Raw genomic sequence first — 18,296 nt, forward strand, 5'->3', positions numbered from 1 at the left:
GCATCCGACTTCAGCCAGGTCATGATCTCGCGGTGCGTGAGTTCGAGCCCCGTGTCAGGCTCTGGGCTGATGGCTCGGAGCCTGGAGCCTGTTTCCGATTCTGTGTCTCCCTCTCTCTCTGCCCCTCCCCCGTTCATGCTCTGTCTCTCTCTGTCCCAAAAATAAATAAAAAACATTGAAAAAAAAAAATTTAAAAGTAGTCCAAGATTTGATGTGCTTTTATGTTTTTAAATTTAAAAAAATTTTTTAAAAGTTTATTTTGAGAGACAGTGCAAGTGGGGGAGGGGCAGAGAGAGAGGGCAGAGAGAGAAGCCCAAGCAGGTTCCACATTGTCAGGGCAGAGGGAGATGTGAGGCTCAAATTTATGAACCATGAGATCATGACCTGTGCTAAAACCAAGAGTCAGACACTTAACCAACTGAGCCACTCATGTGCCCCAAAACTTTTTTTTCTTTTTTTTTAAAGTGAGCTATATGCCCACTGTGGGGCTTCAACTCATGACCCTGAGATCAAGAGTCACATCCTCTACCAACTGAGCCAGGCAAGTGCCCCAACATATACATCTTTGAAATTATTACATTGTACCTTAAATGTGTGCTTTTACCACTTTCAAAACAATACAGGAATTTTATAGCCATTTCACTACATATATCTATTCCTGCCTTTTGTGCTATTGATGTTATGTTTTACTTCTTCATAAGTTTTAAACCCCTAAGATGTTATTGTTACTATGTTAGCCAGTCAGTATTCATTTATATTGATCATAGAGCTAACCTGTCTTGTGCTTTGATTCATCCTGAAATTCTTTTCTTTGTTTTTATCTGGGATCATTTATATACATATATTTAATGTTTACTCATTTTTGAGAGGGAGGGGAGGGGTAGAGAGAGAGATGGAGACACAGAATCCATAGCAGGCTCCAGGCTCCAGGCTCTGAGTTGTCAGCACAGGGCCCGACATGGGGCTCAAACTCACGAACATGACCTGAGCCGAAGTTGGATGCTTAACCAACTGAGCCACCCAGGCACGCCTATACTGTATTTATTGAAAAAAAATCCACATATAAGTGGATGTGAACAGTTCAAACTTGTGTTGTCTGAGGGTAAATTGTAGTTTTACATAGTTTTACAGTTGTTTTTGGTGGGAAGGTTTCCTGTGTTAAAAAAAAAAACATAGTTGTGGCCAGAATCAGAGGTCCTGGGTGTGTTTTTGACAAGGTTCTTAAGCAACTGTTTTCATACATCATGGCAATTTTGGTGATATTACAGAACCCACCTATATTTTTACTGACTTCATCCACTTTCCAGTACACTTATAGTGTATTTTACTTTCAACTTATTGGTTACATCATTGGATCTATTTTTCAGGGAATGGCTTGTTTTTAGCCATCTTCTATCTCATGGAAGGAAAAATTAGATTTTCTTCTTTATCTTTTCCAGTCTGGTCTTTGGAAGCCAAAAAAAAAGGGGGCTTCCTTTTTCTAATTTTATTTTTTTATTTTTATTAAAAAAAAATTTTTTTTTAACCTTTATTTACTTTTGAGACAGAGAGAGACAGAGCATGAACAGGGGAGGGGCAGAGAGAGAGAGGGAGACACAGAATCTGAAACAGGCTCCAGGCTCTGAGCTGTCAGCACAGAGCCCGACGTGGGGCTCGAACCCACGGACCGTGAGATCATGACCTGAGCCGAAGTCGGACGCTTAACCGACCAAGCCACCCAGGCGCCCCTCCTTTTTCTAACTTTAAATTTCAACTCTTTAGAATTCATAGAGTCCGTGGTATCCCAGTATTTTAGAAGATAAAGGATTAGTTTTAAAACAGAATAGCAAATAGTTGAACTATCTGTTCTTTTTTGGATTGACTGTGTAGTGTTTTGGAATTTGAGTGTATTAGATTTTCCTTACAGACATACATTCCATAATAAAAACTCAGCATTACAATCAGAAATCAGAGGAGAAATATGTATGCGTAATGTAATTTAGACACTGAGATGGTTTAACTCCACTTTGATTCCGTGTTTATATTCTAAATGTAATTATGCTAACTCTAATGATTTTTCCATGAAAAAATACTTGCATTTAAATTTTATGATGGGGCACCTGGGTGGCTCAGTTGGTTAAGCGTCCGACTTTGGGAAGGTCATGGTCTCACAGTTGGTGAGTTTGAGCTCCACATCGGGCTCTGTGGGCTCTGTGCTGTCAGCGTGGAGCCTGCTTAGGATCCTCGCCCCCCGCAACAACCCTCCCGGCTCCCGAGCTCACTCACTCTCTTTCTTAAAAATAAACATTGTAAAAAATCAATTTCATGATAAACTTTCACCACAATTCATTTGTTATTTTTATTTTTCTTCATTTAAATTATTTTGGTATTTCATTTTTTATTTTATTTCTAGCGGGGATAAATGTTTTTCAGCGTATATCCTAAGACAGTGCTACTCAAAGTGTGGTCTGAGAACCAGGGCCAAGTTTGAGAACTAGTTTGAAACAAAGTAATTTATGGAAACTGAGAGTGAAAGTTTAGAAATTTCGTAACATTTGACATGATGGCTACGTTCTTTTTTTTTTTTTTTAAGTTTATTTATTTTGAGAGGGGTGGGGAGGGGCAGAGAGAAGAGGAGAGAGAGAATCTCAAGTAGGCTCTGCACTGTCAGCACAGAGCCGGATGTGAGTCTTAGAAAGTCACGGACCTCGAGGTCATGACCTGAACTGAAATCAAGAGTTAGACACTTAACTGACTGAGCCATCCAGGCACCCCCATTCTTTTTTTTTTTTTAATGTTTGTTTATTTTGAGAGAGAGTGTGCTCAAGAGTGGGGGAGGGGCAGAGAGAGAGAGAGAGAGAGAGAGAGAGAGAGAATACCAAGCAGGCTCCATGCTGTCAGGGCACAGTCCAATGTGGGGCTTGATCCCCCGAACTGTGAGATCATGACCTGAGCCAAAATCAAGAGTTGAATGAATGCTTAACCAACTGAGCCACCCAGGTTCCCGAGAAGCTCTTTTTTTAGTTTATTTTGAGAGAGAGCGAGAGCGCATGGCAGGGGAGGGGCAGAGACAGAGGGAGAGAGAGAATCCCAAGTAGGCTCCGCACCGTCAGCACGGAGCCAGCCCGATGGGCTCCAACCCATGAACTGTGAGATCATGACCTGAGCCAAAATCAAGAGTCACACACCCAACTGACTGAGCCCCCCAGGTGCCTTGAGAAGCTCTGTTTTAAAGGATAGTTTGGTTCCTCATCAACTAACTATATAAAATTCTATAAAATTTAGCTGCTTCCATTATCTGTTTCCTTTTCTGGCCTTCATTTTAGTGAATTCTGATTACATTTTGTACGTGTAAATTTTATAAAGGTTTCATTTTTTGGTGATGTCTCAGTTAACAAACTTTGTTGCTTCTAGTATAGTATTAATAGTTTGAACTTCTGTCATTTCTTTGAAACTTTTCCCCCCCTGGATCAGCTTTGCAATTGACAGTGTTACTAATAACATGGTAGGATAGGATTGGAAGGCGGAATCAGAGCTTCTTCGGGTCTCAGAAATCTTTGTTCTGCAACTGCTGGGTCGTTGTTAGCTGCAGCCCAGGGACGATGAGGAGGCAAGGGCAGATGGCAGTACCACGACCGGGCCGGACCGGGCCCAGCCGGTCCGCATGAGAGAGGATGGGGAGGAAGGGTGGGGCGCAGAGAGAGGGCATCCAGGAGACTCGAGAGAGAGGAGTTCTGGGATTCGTGGAGAACCGGTGAGGTAAGAGAGACTTGGGGGAAAGATGTGGGTACAGAGGCCTTTGGGGGGTTTTGTCGTGTGTTGGGCGGTGTAGTTCTCCCTTTGTTGCTTTCTCAAAAAAGCGTCAGCCAAGAGCTTCATCACTCTTCAGACACTTGCTGAGGTTTTCTGTTCCTTTTGCGGCACATCTTAAAGCAGCACATTCGGTTTAGGTGTCGCGACTGGAAGACGCTCGTGTTCGAATTCTACCTTTTCTTTTTTTTTTCACTTAAAAATCATTATCAGAACAATTTCCATTTCACTGAGAGCTCTTTTTTTTTTTTTTTTTTTAAAGGTTTTTAAAAATGTTTATTTTTAGGGCGCCTAGGTGGCTCAGTCGGTTAAGTGATCAACTCCAGCTCACGGTTCATGAGATCGAGCCCCATGTCAGGCTCTCTGCTGTCAGCACAGAGCCTGCTTGGGATTCTCCGTCTCCCTTTCTTTCTGTCCTTCCCCCACACCTGTGCGCGCGTGTTCTCTTTTTCTCTAAACGTTAAAAAAAAAAAATACATTTTTACCTGTCTCCTCCCTCCACAATTGCTTAAAAAAGACAATTTTTAATGACTCAGTTACAGTCCAGTGTATGAATGTACCATTGTTCATTTAACCACTCCTGTAATATTGGATGTTTAGGTGTTTTCCATCTTTTTGCTAAAATAATTAATGTTGGGACACATGGGTGGCTCGGTTGGTTGGGTGTCTGACTCTTGATCTCAGCTCGGGTCATGATCTTGTGGTTTCTGGGTTCGAGCCTGCGTCTGCCTCTACGCTGGGCAGCATGGAGCCCGCTTGGGATTCTCTCTCTCCCTCTCTATCTGCCCCTTCCCTGTGTGTGTGCTCTGTCTCTCACTCTCAAATAAATGAACTTCAGGGAAGAAGAAAAATAATGTTGAAATGAACAGTGTGATGATTAGTCTGTGCAGATCTAATTATTTCCTTAAGAATAAGAATTACTGGGTTGGGAGTCATACACAATGATCAGATTCTTGGTGTGTGTTCACAAATCGCTAATAATTTTTCGCGATGCAAATATTGCCAGGCTGTGGTTGAAGGTCACAAAATCCTTTTAAACAGAGAAGGTCCTCTTCATGTGAGTCCTCTCTAATACGTGTTCGCAGAGGGCAGCAGGCCAAGAACGTCGGACGGATGAGAACTTCGTTTTGGGATTACGTGATAGTCTGTTTCAAGACTTAACAGATTCTAATAATCAGGAAGATTTTCCCTTTGTCTGGTTGTATATATGCTCCCTTCTTGTAGAATGGAGACAACTCTGATGCTTCCCCCCTTTTCTTGTAGAGCTCAGAGTGAATTTTTTATTGTTTGCTCCTTGTTTTTCTTCTTTCTAGATGGAGGAGTCTAATAATGATGTTAAATTACATCATATAACATTCCAATGGTTATGAAGCACTTCGATATAGTTATCTCACTTAATCTGGTGGCATCCCTGTGAGGCAGATGTCTATATTCGCAGAAGAAAGAAAATGAGACTCTGGCTGAGGTTGCCCAGAACTGAAACACAAAGCCAGGGTGTCTGGTGTACTATCTGGGCAGTGCAGAGCAGGAATTAAGACTGTGGGTTCCAGGGCTAGAGAACGTGGTTTCAGAGCATGGCCCTGTCATTACTAGCTCTTGGGACAGTTTCGTAATCTGTCTCAGTTTCTTCGTCTGTACAGTGGGAGAGATGATAGTCCTTGCCTCCCGTGGTTGTTAGGAGGACTAAATAAATACGCATAGTGTGCAGCAGAATACCTGACAGATGTTGAGCAAATACCGGGTGTTATCGCTATGACGGTTCTCCCCACTCCACCGTCACTGTCGCCATATCGTAGGCTTCTTTGATTTCCAAGGCCAGTGAGCTGGCAGCTGGTTTTTCATTTACGATTGGCTTCTTGGGTTAAGTTCTGGGAGCGGTTGTTTCGGAGATTCTGATGGTGTTCTCGGTTTATCTGCAGAAGAGCAAGGCAATGAAGAAAGTGAGAAAAGGCGAAAAAAGAAAAAGGGTACCAAGAGGAAACGAGATGGAAGGGGTCAAGAAGAAGGCACTTGGGCTTGCGACCTGAAGCTGGACGACGTGCTGGACCGCACGCTGGAGGACGGCGCCAAGCAGCACAACCTGACCGCGGTCAACGTGCGCAACATCCTCCACGTGAGTAAGGAACGCGATGGAAACGCCTCTTGGAGAGCACGTGAAACACTCAGGGAATTCTTGGTTCTTAGTATGGGAATTGGTGATTTTGTGAGGTGCGTGCGCCAAAAAACTTTTTCCCTCCCAACACGCTTTCTCATTGCGCTCAGCACGCATTAGAAGTCTGAACACACATGTAGAAAGACCTTAACTGGGAAGGTAAACTGTTCCTCTGCTTCCTCCACTGACTTGGTGGGTTGTCCTCGTGGTTGGCAGACTCAGAGATGATAATGTTCACAGCGGACTTGCTCTTTGGTGGGTTGATAGATCTGAAAAGATGCCAGGTTAACGGTTTACTGGGCACATTTGCTGATACTGTTCTTTGATATGTATCAACACGGCCATTTACAAAACCTTCGTTGCTTGTTACTGCTTCTCTGAAGCACGTAGTCCGTTATTTCGGAATCTCATTCATGCTCTTGGTAGCTGCCAATGGGATCCATCTGTTTGCTGCTTTATTACAGTTTGAACTGTGTGCTTCTGTCCAGAACTGGCTTTACCCCGGTCTGAAGCCGTTTCAGTTTCTGGCTCTCATCTGTCCATTCCGTGTCCACATGCAGTGGACATGTGTCCACTCTAGCGGAGTTACAGAGGACTGAGCGTTGTCTAGATTACACATCTTTGTTGCATAAAGTGAAATTTCATCTTTCTCCAGGAAGTAATCACAAATGAACATGTGGTAGCTATGATGAAAGCAGCCATCAGTGAGACGGAAGATATGCCCATGTTTGTGAGTAGTTGACTGTTACCCTTTAATGTCAGGGAACTGAGCTATGTAACGGGGCTGCGCGTAGGATGCTACTTGGGACTGTGTAAATAGCTTGGTGGTTGGGGGCAGAGGGTAGCATCTCAAAACCCCAGGTACACGTGATGATTTTTATTGACTGTTTTCTTCTCATTTTCCCTGCCTCAGGAGCCCAAAATGACACGCTCTAAACTGAAGGAAGTGGTGGAAAAAGGAGTGGTGGGTGTTCTGTTTTTTTTTTTTTTCTTTATTTAGTTTGGTAAATAAAATCTAATTACAGGTTATTTGCAGGGGAAAAACATATAGGAAGGATTTACTATGGTCTGGGTTTACATCCTGAAATACTTGCGAAAGAGAAATAGAGACAACATGCGGAATCAATATCAAAGTTTATTCTAGTTGATGTGGATGTCTTGCTTTTTGGAAGTGCTGGGTAGATAACCATTTAGCACGGTTGAAAGCGTGAGCAGGGTCAGTTTTCCTATTCACGTTATATGGGGCGTTATAGCATTTTTCCAAGTATGTTCCAGGGAGCACTTGCATCAGTGTCGCCTTGGCATGGGGTCCCTCAGGAGTGCTAATGAAAAATGTGTATTCCTTGGCTCGCCTCAGACCCGGAACAGGGAGCTGGATATAGGGCCTGGGAACATGCATTATTGGAAACAGCAGCTGGCTGTTTTGCACACTGAGAGATGAGAGCCATTTGAAGACTTCTGGAGTATTCTGGCGCAGATGCTGGGACCCATTTAAATCCTACTCAACAAGTCCAGTGTGTGCTCAGCACCTGTGACAGGCGGGCGATAGTCCTGAGGCGGTCCACTTTCTCTCCAGTGTAGGGCAGATTTGCCTTGAGGACTCATGATGTGTATTGGTGTTCTTGTCTTTTTTCCGGTTCTGTTCTTTGCAGCTGTATAGAAGAAATAAGTCCACGTGACCTTCCCTCTAGTAGAAGAAAACTAGGATGTCGTTTTGTAATATTCTTTTCTTGCTAAATGTCTCTCAGTTTTTTATTGGTCTTCACTTGAGAAGGCTTTGAGTACATACACTAATCTGATCCTTTTCTTCTGCATGTGCCTACTTTGTCCGTGTCCTTTTAAAAGTATGCGTGGAGTCTCCTGCTGCAGATGTTGTTTAACTAGTATGGATTAAAGTTAGGTTATCCCCTCCGTGTTTCAGGTACCGTATTTCTCTTAATGCAGCCAAGGATTGCATTGGCTTGTTTTTGACAGCCATTGTATGGTTTTGTCTCATCAGCTAACCCCAGTTGCATATAGTGAAATTTCATTTCTCCGGGAAGTAATCACACATGAGCCTGTGGTAGCTCTGATGAAAGCAGCCATCAGTGAGACGGGAGTTCTGTGAAGTCTGCCTGGCATACAAAGTATAATTGAAAGTAATTCCATATTTGATTTGGAAACAGAGATCCAAAGCAGGCTCTGGGTTGTGTTTACCAACCGTGAATAAGAATAGATAAGTTGGACAGCCCAAGATGTTAGTGTATGTGGGACAGCAAGGACTGAAGTCCAAGTTTCCTGCTTCTTAATGCTTAAATAGACGGACTCCAGGACTCCAGCACACTTCCGGATGCTGCCTCGCCCCGCCTTTTTGGATGGATTTGGCAGTAGGGAACCTGATTGGTTTAGAAACACACCCGGGAAGGAGTGTGGACCAGAATCACATCATTCCCTTTACCCTATACTGGGCCTAGTTCAACAGAGCAAGGGAAGGGGCTGGGACATGGCAGGGCTGAGGAGATGTGGAGAGGCTGAGGCTCCTTGTGGAGATAGAACCCAGTGCCTCTTGGGTTGTGCTCAATAACCCGATTTTCACTGGGTCACCTTAAATGCTCAAGAAATTATACACTCCAGGGACATTTTTTGTCAGCAGCATGTAAGAACCTTAAAAAAATTCTTTAAAAACGTTTCACTCCAACTCTGTTATTTTAAAACATACAAGAAGTTAAAATAATTTTATAGGAAATTTAGATTCCATCTAGATTTAACTGTAAAATTTTGCCATATTTTACTTTATATCTTTATATCTATCTCTTGTTTTTTTCCTGTACTATTTGAAAATAAGTTGAGGACAATTTGATACTTTACCCCTAAATCCTTCCAAAAGAACTGGTCATGGCTGGCTCTTGGGAGGCACATTTACATTGGATTTATGTGATTGATTAAAAAAAAAACTGATGTCAAAAAGGCTACTGTCACCTTTAGTATATTAGGTATGTGTATTATTATAGTTTACAAGTAGTTTTTTTTTAATGTTTATTTTTCAGAGAGAGAGAGAGAGACAGACAGACAGACAATGAGTGGGGGAGGGGCAGAGAGAAAGAGGGAGACCCAGAATCCGAAGCAGGCTCCGGGCTCTGACCTGTCAGCACAGAGCTCAATGTGGCTTTTGAATTTGTGAACAGTGAGATCATGACCTGAGCCAAAGTCCGTCAACCTACTGAGCCACCCAGGTGCCTCACAGATAGTTTTCAAATTCATTAATCCGTGTGAACCCAAGTTGTGATATAAAGTCAGGGGTCCCTGGCTGGCTCAGCTGGAAGAGCATGTGACTCTTGATCTCAGGTTCGTGAGTTTGAGCCCCGCAGTGGGGGGTAGAGTTTATTTAAAATATATAAGTAAATAAAGTAGGCAAGACAGACACTTTTTCCCCTTACAGTTAATAAAGTCTCACTAGGGTTAAGGCAGAGATGCTAGATTGAAATAGATTCTTCTCTCCTTTTCATCTGATAAGCTCTGACAACAGTTGAGAGGATACCCTTGGAGATAATTAATATTCCTTGATCCCTACACCTACATGTTAGGTACATGGATGGCTCTTTGTGATGGTGAAGAGGAGGTAAAATTGAAAAGCCGTCTATTTCGGTGAAGAGAACGTAATTATTTATATTCTTTGTTGGTAGGTAATTCCAACATGGAATATTTCACCAATTAAGAAGGCCAATGAAATTAAGGTAAACTTGGAAGAGGTAATTCTTTTTTCCAGAAAGACTTCATCAGTTTTGAAATCTAAGTACTTCCTTTCTATTTAATTTTTGGGGGATCTGTCTTCTTGTTTTAATTCGATCTTTGTTTTTTTTCCTTTCCACTCCTCTTAGGTTTGACTCTCACGCTAGGAATCTCTTTACCCGCTGCCTGTTGTTACTTGCTATAGCTGCTCATTGTGCTGTTAGGATTTATTTCTTTCCTGCTCTGCTTTCTTCCTCTTATTTTCCAAACACGTATGATTTGTGTTTCCTGTAACTTCATTTCTTTCTATAATTTGTGCTAACGCAGCCCCCTCAGTTTGTGGATATTCACCTCGAAGAGGATGACTCCTCAGATGAGGAGTACCAGCCAGATGAAGAAGAGGAGGACGAGACGGCTGAAGAGGTCAGTGGCTCCCCCCGTGAGTGTTAGCTGCTAATGGAGAAGAAACGAGACCCAGTAAGGCCTCCTTAGTGTTGTCGCCTGTTCTGTAGAGAGGAACGAGGCACGTTTCTTTTTTCTGCTCATTTCTTTGCATAAATCCAAGACTACGGGGCATTTTCTCTTCTTCCTACTACTCCCTTAATGTTTTCGTGTCTTATGAAATAGAACACACATCTAACGTATAGAACTGTGCACAGAAAAAAAATTTTTTTTTTTAATTCTTTTTTAACATTTATTTATTTTTGAGACAGAGAGCGACAGAGCATGAACGGGGGAGGGTCAGAGAGGGAGACACAGAATCTGAAACAGGCTCCCGGCTCTGAGCTGTCAGCACAGAGCCTGACGCGGGGCTCGAACTCACGGACCGCGAGATCATGACCTGAGCCGAAGTCAGACGCTCAACCAACTGAGCCACCCAGGCGCCCCCAGAATAAAAATTTTTAAATACAGCTTAAATAATTATAAAGCCAGTCCTCATGAGAGTTCTCCAGAGTCCTTAAATGCAGCCCCACCAGCGTACCCGTGTCCTCTTTCTCTGTGGTTCTGTTGCCTAAGTGGGCAGCGCTGTGCGTGCTGCTTCTAAACTTACATGTACTCCCCCATGTCTGGCTTTTTTGTTTTTTTGTTTCATCGCTGACCCTTTGTGATTCTTCTATACGGTTGCTTACAGCCACAGTTTGTTCGTTCTCATTGCTGTGTAATATTGTTTCTTAGTGCATTCTTTGACTTGTTTGTAAAAGGATTTTAAGCCAATGTCTTGTAATTTTAATGAGAAGACCAATCTGATTAGCTTCTGAATATTAAACTTCTGTCTAAGGTTTATTTTCTCTTACTTTAAATTGATTCATTTTCTTGAGATACTTCAGACTCAGTGGAATGACGTAGGGGCAGAAATGTGAACACGAACTGGGTTTGTCTTGTAGAGTTTATTGGAAAGTGATGTTGAAAGCACCGCTTCATCCCCACGTGGGGCAAAGAAATCCAGATTGAGGCAGGCTTCCGAGGTGACTGAAACGGACGAGGAGGGCGGCGTATTATCGGAGGTGAGTCGGCACCGATCACAAGAGACGAGGACGGGACTGCGCCGCAGGCTGGCTGTCTGTGGGATGCTGAGCCGTCCCCCTTGAGCACACGCCACTCAGTCCCGCTGATTGTGCTGTTGCCTGTGCCTCGTCAGAACTTTTCAGATTTCAGAGTCCTTTATTTAAGTCAGCCAGCAGTTGAGAGGAAAACTGGAGCTCAGTGTTGGGGGTGGGGGGTGCTTTCCTGAGTCCTCCGAGCAGCCAGATATGGGTGACTAGCGGTTTCTTTTCTCCTAGCTTTGTCTTTTTTCTAATGTTGTCCTAAAGCCATTTTTGTTAGATTTTCCACTTTTGATCACCTAGGCAGCATCCTGTTGGCTTCATTGGAAATAGGATGGAACCTAATTAGATTAATATATTTGACAGTGTATCTGTTTTTATGTAGCTCTGTCTACATGGCAAAGGAAAGATCACTGACATATGAAAGATGTGCCCGTCTCTGCCCACCTCTTTTGTTTCTTTTCTCTCCTTCCCACTCTTTCTCTTCTCCTCCCTCCCTTTCACTTTTTAACATCGTTGCCTCTTTCATTCAGGCTGAGAAAGTCCCCACACCTGCCGTTAGGCACATCAGCGCTGAGGTCGTGCCCATGGGGCCCCCACCTCCCCCAAAGCCCAAGCAGAGCAGGGACAGCACTTTCATGGAGAAGCTGCACGCGGTAGATGAGGAGCTGGCCTCCAGTCCTGTGTGCATGGACTCTTTCCAGGTGAGCAGTGGAGGTCTGTCACTGGTGACGTCGGACGGGGTCACATAGCTGTTGCTCGGGTTGGGAAGGGAGAAGGGAAGTTGTGAAATTGCAGGCCTTTGATCCTCTGGTTCAGGCCGCTTTACTGGGAGAATTGTAGCCCCTGGGGAAGGAGTGGGTACGTGATGCAGAGCATTTCAAACTGTGGAACACAGGACGCCTCCCCTTCAGCCGGCCCCCGGGTCCTGACCTTTACCATGGCTGTGCTGTCACTCCTGCCGCTTTCTCTCTGTCTGCATACTTGCTTTCCTGAGTCACTTCATGTTGCAGTCACAATGCTCTTTTTCTCCTAAACACTTGCATGTGTATTCTCTAAAATAGGACATTCTGTTATGAAAAGAAGTAATATTATCTAATCTAGTGAAGTCCTCTTTTAGATTTTTACCAGTTGTCCCAGTAATGTCCTTTCTAGCAAAAGAAGCAAGTTCCCGTGATGCGGGACCCAGTCCAGGATTACACATACAGCGTCTTACCTCATACGCTGTTATTGCATTGTATTGCATTGTATTACATTTTATCTTATTTTATTTTTGTTGTATTCTATTTTATTTTTATTCTATTCTATTTTATTTTACAGTAGTCTCTGTGCTTAGTGTGGAGCTCGAACTCATGACCTGAGGTCAAGAGTCACTTGCTCCCTTGACTGACTCAGCCAGGGTGCCCCTTGTAGTCTTCTTTAGTCTAGAACAGTTTCTCAGCATTTCTTTGTCTTTCATAACCTTGACATTTTGAACTGTGTGGACTGTAATTTTACAGAATATTTCTCAATTTAGATTTTTCTGATATTTCGTCATCATTGCATTCAGGTTACACGCTTTTGGCACAAGCAGCACAGAAGGGATTATGTCCTTTCTAGTGCATCGTATCCGGAGGGACGTGACACCTGCTGTGTGAGGTGTGATCACATGGTCATGGTGGTGTCTGCTTGATTTCTTCATGATAATGTTCCTATTTTCCATTGTTAAATTCATATGTATCTTATGGGATATACTTTGAAGCCAAACATCTTTTTGCCAGTAAGCATCCGTTGCTGCTTCTTGCTGGAAACAGTCATTGCTGTGGTTGGTGTCAATTGAGGACTTTCTGAATTCCACCGGTTAGCCAGTTCTTTCTAGGGCTCTAGGTTTTCTCCACCAGTCTTGTAGGTTAATGAAAAATATGTCTGTTCTAAAATTTAAAAACAGAATATTGAATGGAACACCCCCGCAAGGGTCATTTAATTTAATCACACTGCTTTGGGGGTGAGTGCATAGTGTTTAGAGGGCAGTAGTGTTTTATGTAACCGTTTATTCGTATACTTGCTGAACGATGGAAGTTGGGGAATAGCAGTATAAGACAGAAAAGGTCTTTCTTTCCTCTTCTAGGTTATAGTTTATTGGAGAGAGAGAGGGAGACACCATAAACAAATCATTTCAAGTAAGAACTAAGTAAAAGCAAAGAAATACGGTAATGCCTATCAGAGTACTTCACATAACATGATCAGAAAAGGCCTCCCTGGGTGCCTGGCTGGCTCAGTCGGTGGAGCATGTGATTCTTGATCTTGGGATTGTTGACTTTGAGCCCAGATCTGAATTAGAAGGAGCTGTGCATCCGGGTGTCTGCTGGGTGGCTGTCAGTTGAGCGTCCGACTCCTGATTTTGACTCAGCTCATGGTTTGTGACATCGAGCCCCTCGTCAGGCTCTGCACCGACAGTGCGTAGCCTGCTTGGGATTCTCTCTCTTTCTGTCTCTACCTCTCCCCCGCTCAGCATGCCCATGCGCACCTGCACTCTCTCAAAATAAATAAACATTAAAAAGAATTAAAAACTCTCCTTTGGCTAAGGTGGGAGAGCAAGGGAGGAGACAGAAGAGTTACTAGACGGCTGCAGTCATCCAGTGAGAACTTCCTGACTTAACCTACAGCTTCAGTATCCTCGCTATCCCCATCCCAGCTGCGTTTTCCTTTTTGGGCAGACATTGATAAGCTTATCCTGAAATTCACAAGGAAATGCGAGGGACCCAGAATAGCCAAAAATGAGCAAAGGATAAGAATAGATAGTTCTCCAGAGAAGACCTACAGATGGCCAGTCAACATGTGAAAAGGTGCTCAACATCATTAGTCATTAGGGCAATGCGAATGAAAAGGATGAGACAGCACTTCACAGCCACCAGGACGGCTAGGGTGAACGCATGGACAGTGGCAAGTGTTGGCAAGGATGTGGAGAGGAGGAGAACCCGCACACGTTGCTGGTGGGAATGTGAAATGGTGCGGCCGCTTTGGGGAATGGTTTGGTGGTTCCTTGGAACATTAAACATAGTGACTGTGTGGCCCAGAGAGTCCACTCCAGGAGAATTGAAAACGTTACATCCAAGTAAAAAGCGAGTACACAAACGTTCATTGTGGCGTTACTCATAATAAACTTTCCCAAAGTGGAAACAGCAGATTTTCATTCCCTGCAGTGTGGATACACCAAAGTGTAAATGGGACACTATCGTGCAATGAAAAGGAATGCTGTCCTGACTTACACTACAAAACAGGTGAACTTTGAAAATATTATGCTAAGTCAAAGAAGCCAGAGACAAAAGGCCACATAGTGTATGATTCCATTTATTTGATGTGTCCCGCATGAGCCAATGTAGAGACACAAAATAGATCATGGGTGTCAGGGACCAGGAGCGGGGGAGAGGGGAGAGTGACTGCTAATCAGATTGGGGTTTCCGTTAGGGGCGAAGAAAGTATTCCAGAATTAGATACTGGTGATGGTCCCACAGCTCTATGAATGCAGTGAAATCCACTCAGTTACACATTTCAGAAGGATGAATTCTATGGTATGGAAATTATATCTTAGTAAAGCTGTTACAGATGTTCCTAAAATGTTGATTTTATCTTATTGTATTATATTTATTTATTTTGGGAGAGAGTGTGCATGGGGGAGGGGCAGAGAGAGAGGGAGACAGAGAATCCCAAGTAGGCTCCACAGTCAGCACAGAGCCCGATGCCGGGCGCAAACTCAGGAACTGTGGGATCACGACCTGAGCCGACGTCAGCAGTCAGACGGACACTCAACCGACTGAGCCACCACTAAAATGTTGGTTTTAGGGGTGCCTGGGTGGCTCAGTCTGTTGAGCGTCCGACTTCGGCTCAGGTCACGATCTCACCGTTCGTGGGTTCGAGCCCCGTGTCGGGCTCTGTGCTGACAGCTCGGAGCCTGGAGCCTGCTTCAGATTCTGTATCTTCCTCTCTCTCTGCCCCTCCCCTGCTCATGCTCAGTCTCTCTCTCTCTCAAAAATAAATAAACGTTAAAAAAAAATTTTTTTTAATGTTTGTTTTAAAGCTGATGTCATTGTCCTTAACGTTTTTCAAAGAATAAGAAACCCAACCTGTTTAGAGAGGAGACCTTGTGATTGAAGCCAAGAAGAACATTGCAGGGGTATGAGGTGTAGGTGTGAGGAGGTGTGGAGAATTGGGAAGCACTAGGCATTGAGTGACCCGTGTCATCCCTTCTTTGTTGACAAGCCCATGGATGATAGCCTCATTGCATTCCGAACCCGCTCTAAGATGCCTCTAAAAGACGTTCCCCTGGGGCAGCTGGAGGCAGAACTCCGGGCTCCAGACATCACGCCAGACATGTATGACCCCAATACAGCAGACGACGAGGACTGGAAAGTGTGGCTGGGCGGGCTCATGAACGACGACGTGGGGAATGAGGGTAAGTGGTCATGTTTGTGTGCACTCTCCCCTCTGTGGTCGAATTGTCATTAGTCCGAAGCTTAACCGAACTCAATTTTTTATTGGACTCACAATTTTAAATCAGTACTTAAGTCCCCTCCTTTTTGTAGGTTAAGAATCTTTTCTTTTGTGAGGCGCCTGGGTGGCTCAGTCGGTTAAGCGTCCGACCTCGGCTCAGGTCATGATCTCACGGTTTGTGAGTTTGAGCCCCACATCGGGCTCTGTGCTGACAGCTCAGAGCCTGGAGCCTGCTTCGGATTCTGTGTCTCCCTCTCTCTCTGCTCCTCCCCTGCTCATGCTCTGTCTCTCTCTCCTTCAAAAATAAATAAAAACATTAAAAAAAAATTAAAAAAAAAAAAAATCTTTTGAGTATAGTTGACGCACTGGTTGCATTCGTTCCAGGTTGTACAAGATGGCAATTCGACATGTTTGTATGTTGTGCTGTGCTTGGCACGTGTACGGTGTCGTCTGTCAGCCTGTGGCGCTATGACAGCTCCGTGGATGGTACTCTGCATGGTGTGCTGGTTCAGAGTCCTTTTCAGGATCTTTGGAATGCTAGGAATCGTCCCCTGAAACCTAAATGCAGAAATAATTTGACATATGACTGCCCGAGGGTGCGCTGACCCCCTGGAGGACTGCTGTGCCAGCCGGGGACCTGTGTGATGCACGTGACAGCGCTAGCTGCCGCTGTGCCAAGTGCACGTCGGATGGAACTGGACTTGGGGAGATCAAGGGAACCGGCAGTGGCTTTGAGGCCCCATTGTGGCTCCTTCCATCTCTGGAGCCAGCGTCTTGACTCCTTTTCATGGGTCAGTCCCGTGCCCAGCCCTGTTTATGTGTAAGGCTGGCACGGCGGTCATCAGCTCACTGTTCACTTCTTGCTTTGCATCCACACCAGAGGGACCCTTGCCTGCAGGCTTCAGTCTGAAAAACACACAGGCACAACCCAGACTGGCCTTGTTTGGTCACGGGCCCGCTCTCTTGGTGGTGATGGAAGCCCGTGTGAGCCTGGGTCCTGGGGTTGGCAGTGCCTAGCAGTGGTGAGCGTGGGCTAGGCAGTTACCCGGATGTAATAGTATGGCCAGAAGTGGGCACAGAGCAGTGCCTAGACAGAAACAGTGTTGACTACATACAGTCGTGCTATGAGAATCCCTACTGCAACCCTTACTCTAGAACAGTACTAAAATTTAGTGCTTTAATTTAGTGAAATCAACATTACAGAAGTTGTCTCTGGTGATTTTCTTTGTGTACTACAGTGGAAATCGGGCATCATTCCTGATTCTGTGCAATAAGCTTCTGTAGATTTAGATGTAAGAGGTTGTCTTAGTCTATAGTGATTGCAGATGATGTCACATTCTTTTGATGGAATCCGGCAGATTTTTTTTAAATTTTATTTTTTGAATTTACATCCAAATTAGTTAGCGTGTAGTGCAACGATGATTTCAGGAGTAGATTCCTTAGTGCCCCTTACCCATTTAGCCCATCCCCCCTCCCAGTAACCCTCTGTTCTCCATATTTATGAGTCTCTTCTGTTTTGTCCCCCTCCCTGTTTTTATATTCTTTTTGCTTCCCTTCCCTTATGTTCATCTGTTTTGTCTCTTAAAGTCCTTGTATGAGGAAAGTCATATAATTTTTGTCTTTCTCTGACTAATTCCACTTAGCATAATACCCTCCAGTTCCATCCACGTAGCTGCAAATGGCAAGATTTCATTCTTTTTGATTGCCGAGTAATACTCCATTGTGTATATAGACCACATCTTCTTTATCCATTCATCCATCGATGGACATTTGGGCTCTTTCCATCCTTTGGCTGTTGTCGACAGTGCTGCTGTAAACATGGGGGTGCATGTGTCCCTTCGAAACAGCACACCTGTATCCCTTGGATAAATACCTGGCAGTGCAATTGCTGGGTCGTGGGGTAGTTCTAGTTTTAGTTTTTTGAGGAACCTCCATGCTGTTTTCCAGAGTGGCTGCACCAGTTTGCATTCCCACCAGCAGTCCGCATCCTCACCAACATCTGTTGTTGCCTGAGTTGTTAATGTGAGCCATTCTGACAGGTGTAAGGTGGTATCTCATTGTGGTTTTGATTTGTGTTTCCCTGATGACGAGTGATGTTGAGCATTTTTTCATGTGTCAGTTGGCCGTCTGGATGTCTTCTTTGGAGAAGTGTCCATTCATGTCTTTTGCCCATTTCTTCACTGCATTATTTATTTTTTTGGGTGTTGGTTTGATAAGTTCTTTATAGATTTTGGATACTAACCCTTTATCTGCTGTGTTGTTTACAAATGTCTTCTCCCATTCTGTCGGTTGCCTTTTAGTTTTGCTGATTGTTTCCTTCGCTGTGCAGAAGCTTTTTGAGGAGGTCCCAGTAGTTCATTTTTGCTTTTGTTTCCCTTGCCTCCGGAGACGTGTTGACTAAGAAGTTGCTGCGGCTGAGGTCAAATAGGTTTTTGCCTGCTTTCTCCTCCTGTCTTAACATTGAGGGCTTTCATCCATTTTGAGTTTATTTTTGTGTCTGGTGTTAAGGAAGTGGTCCAGGTTCATTCTTCTGCATGTCGCTGTCCAGTTTTCCCAGCACCACTTGCTGAAGAGACTGTCTTTATTCCATTGGATATTCTTTCCTGCTTTTTCAAAGATTAGTTGGCCATACG

The 18,296-nt window shown here is 44.1% G+C and overlaps 1 protein-coding gene across 7 annotated transcripts in view; it reads left to right on the forward strand.

The window, feature by feature from the left end:
- Positions 1-18,296, forward strand: part of LOC132685877 (GON-4-like protein) — a 75,619-nt gene that overhangs the window by 21,768 nt on the left and 35,555 nt on the right. For 6 of the 7 annotated variants that reach the window (XM_078441363.2, XM_078441364.2, XM_078441368.2 and 3 more), the window contains exons 4-11: positions 5,709-5,902; positions 6,597-6,671; positions 6,855-6,905; positions 9,604-9,654; positions 9,977-10,072; positions 11,035-11,154; positions 11,727-11,897; positions 15,433-15,625. In XM_078441363.2, coding sequence (XP_078297489.2) covers positions 5,709-5,902; positions 6,597-6,671; positions 6,855-6,905; positions 9,604-9,654; positions 9,977-10,072; positions 11,035-11,154; positions 11,727-11,897; positions 15,433-15,625 — 951 coding nt within the window. The remainder of the gene's footprint in view (positions 1-5,708; positions 5,903-6,596; positions 6,672-6,854; positions 6,906-9,603; positions 9,655-9,976; positions 10,073-11,034; positions 11,155-11,726; positions 11,898-15,432; positions 15,626-18,296) is intronic. The other variant, XM_078441367.2, reaches the window with a different exon arrangement.

Source organism: Panthera onca, chromosome F1 (genome assembly GCF_046562875.1).
Source record: "Panthera onca isolate mPanOnc1 chromosome F1, mPanOnc1 haplotype 2, whole genome shotgun sequence".
Classification (NCBI taxonomy): Eukaryota; Metazoa; Chordata; class Mammalia; order Carnivora; family Felidae; genus Panthera; species Panthera onca.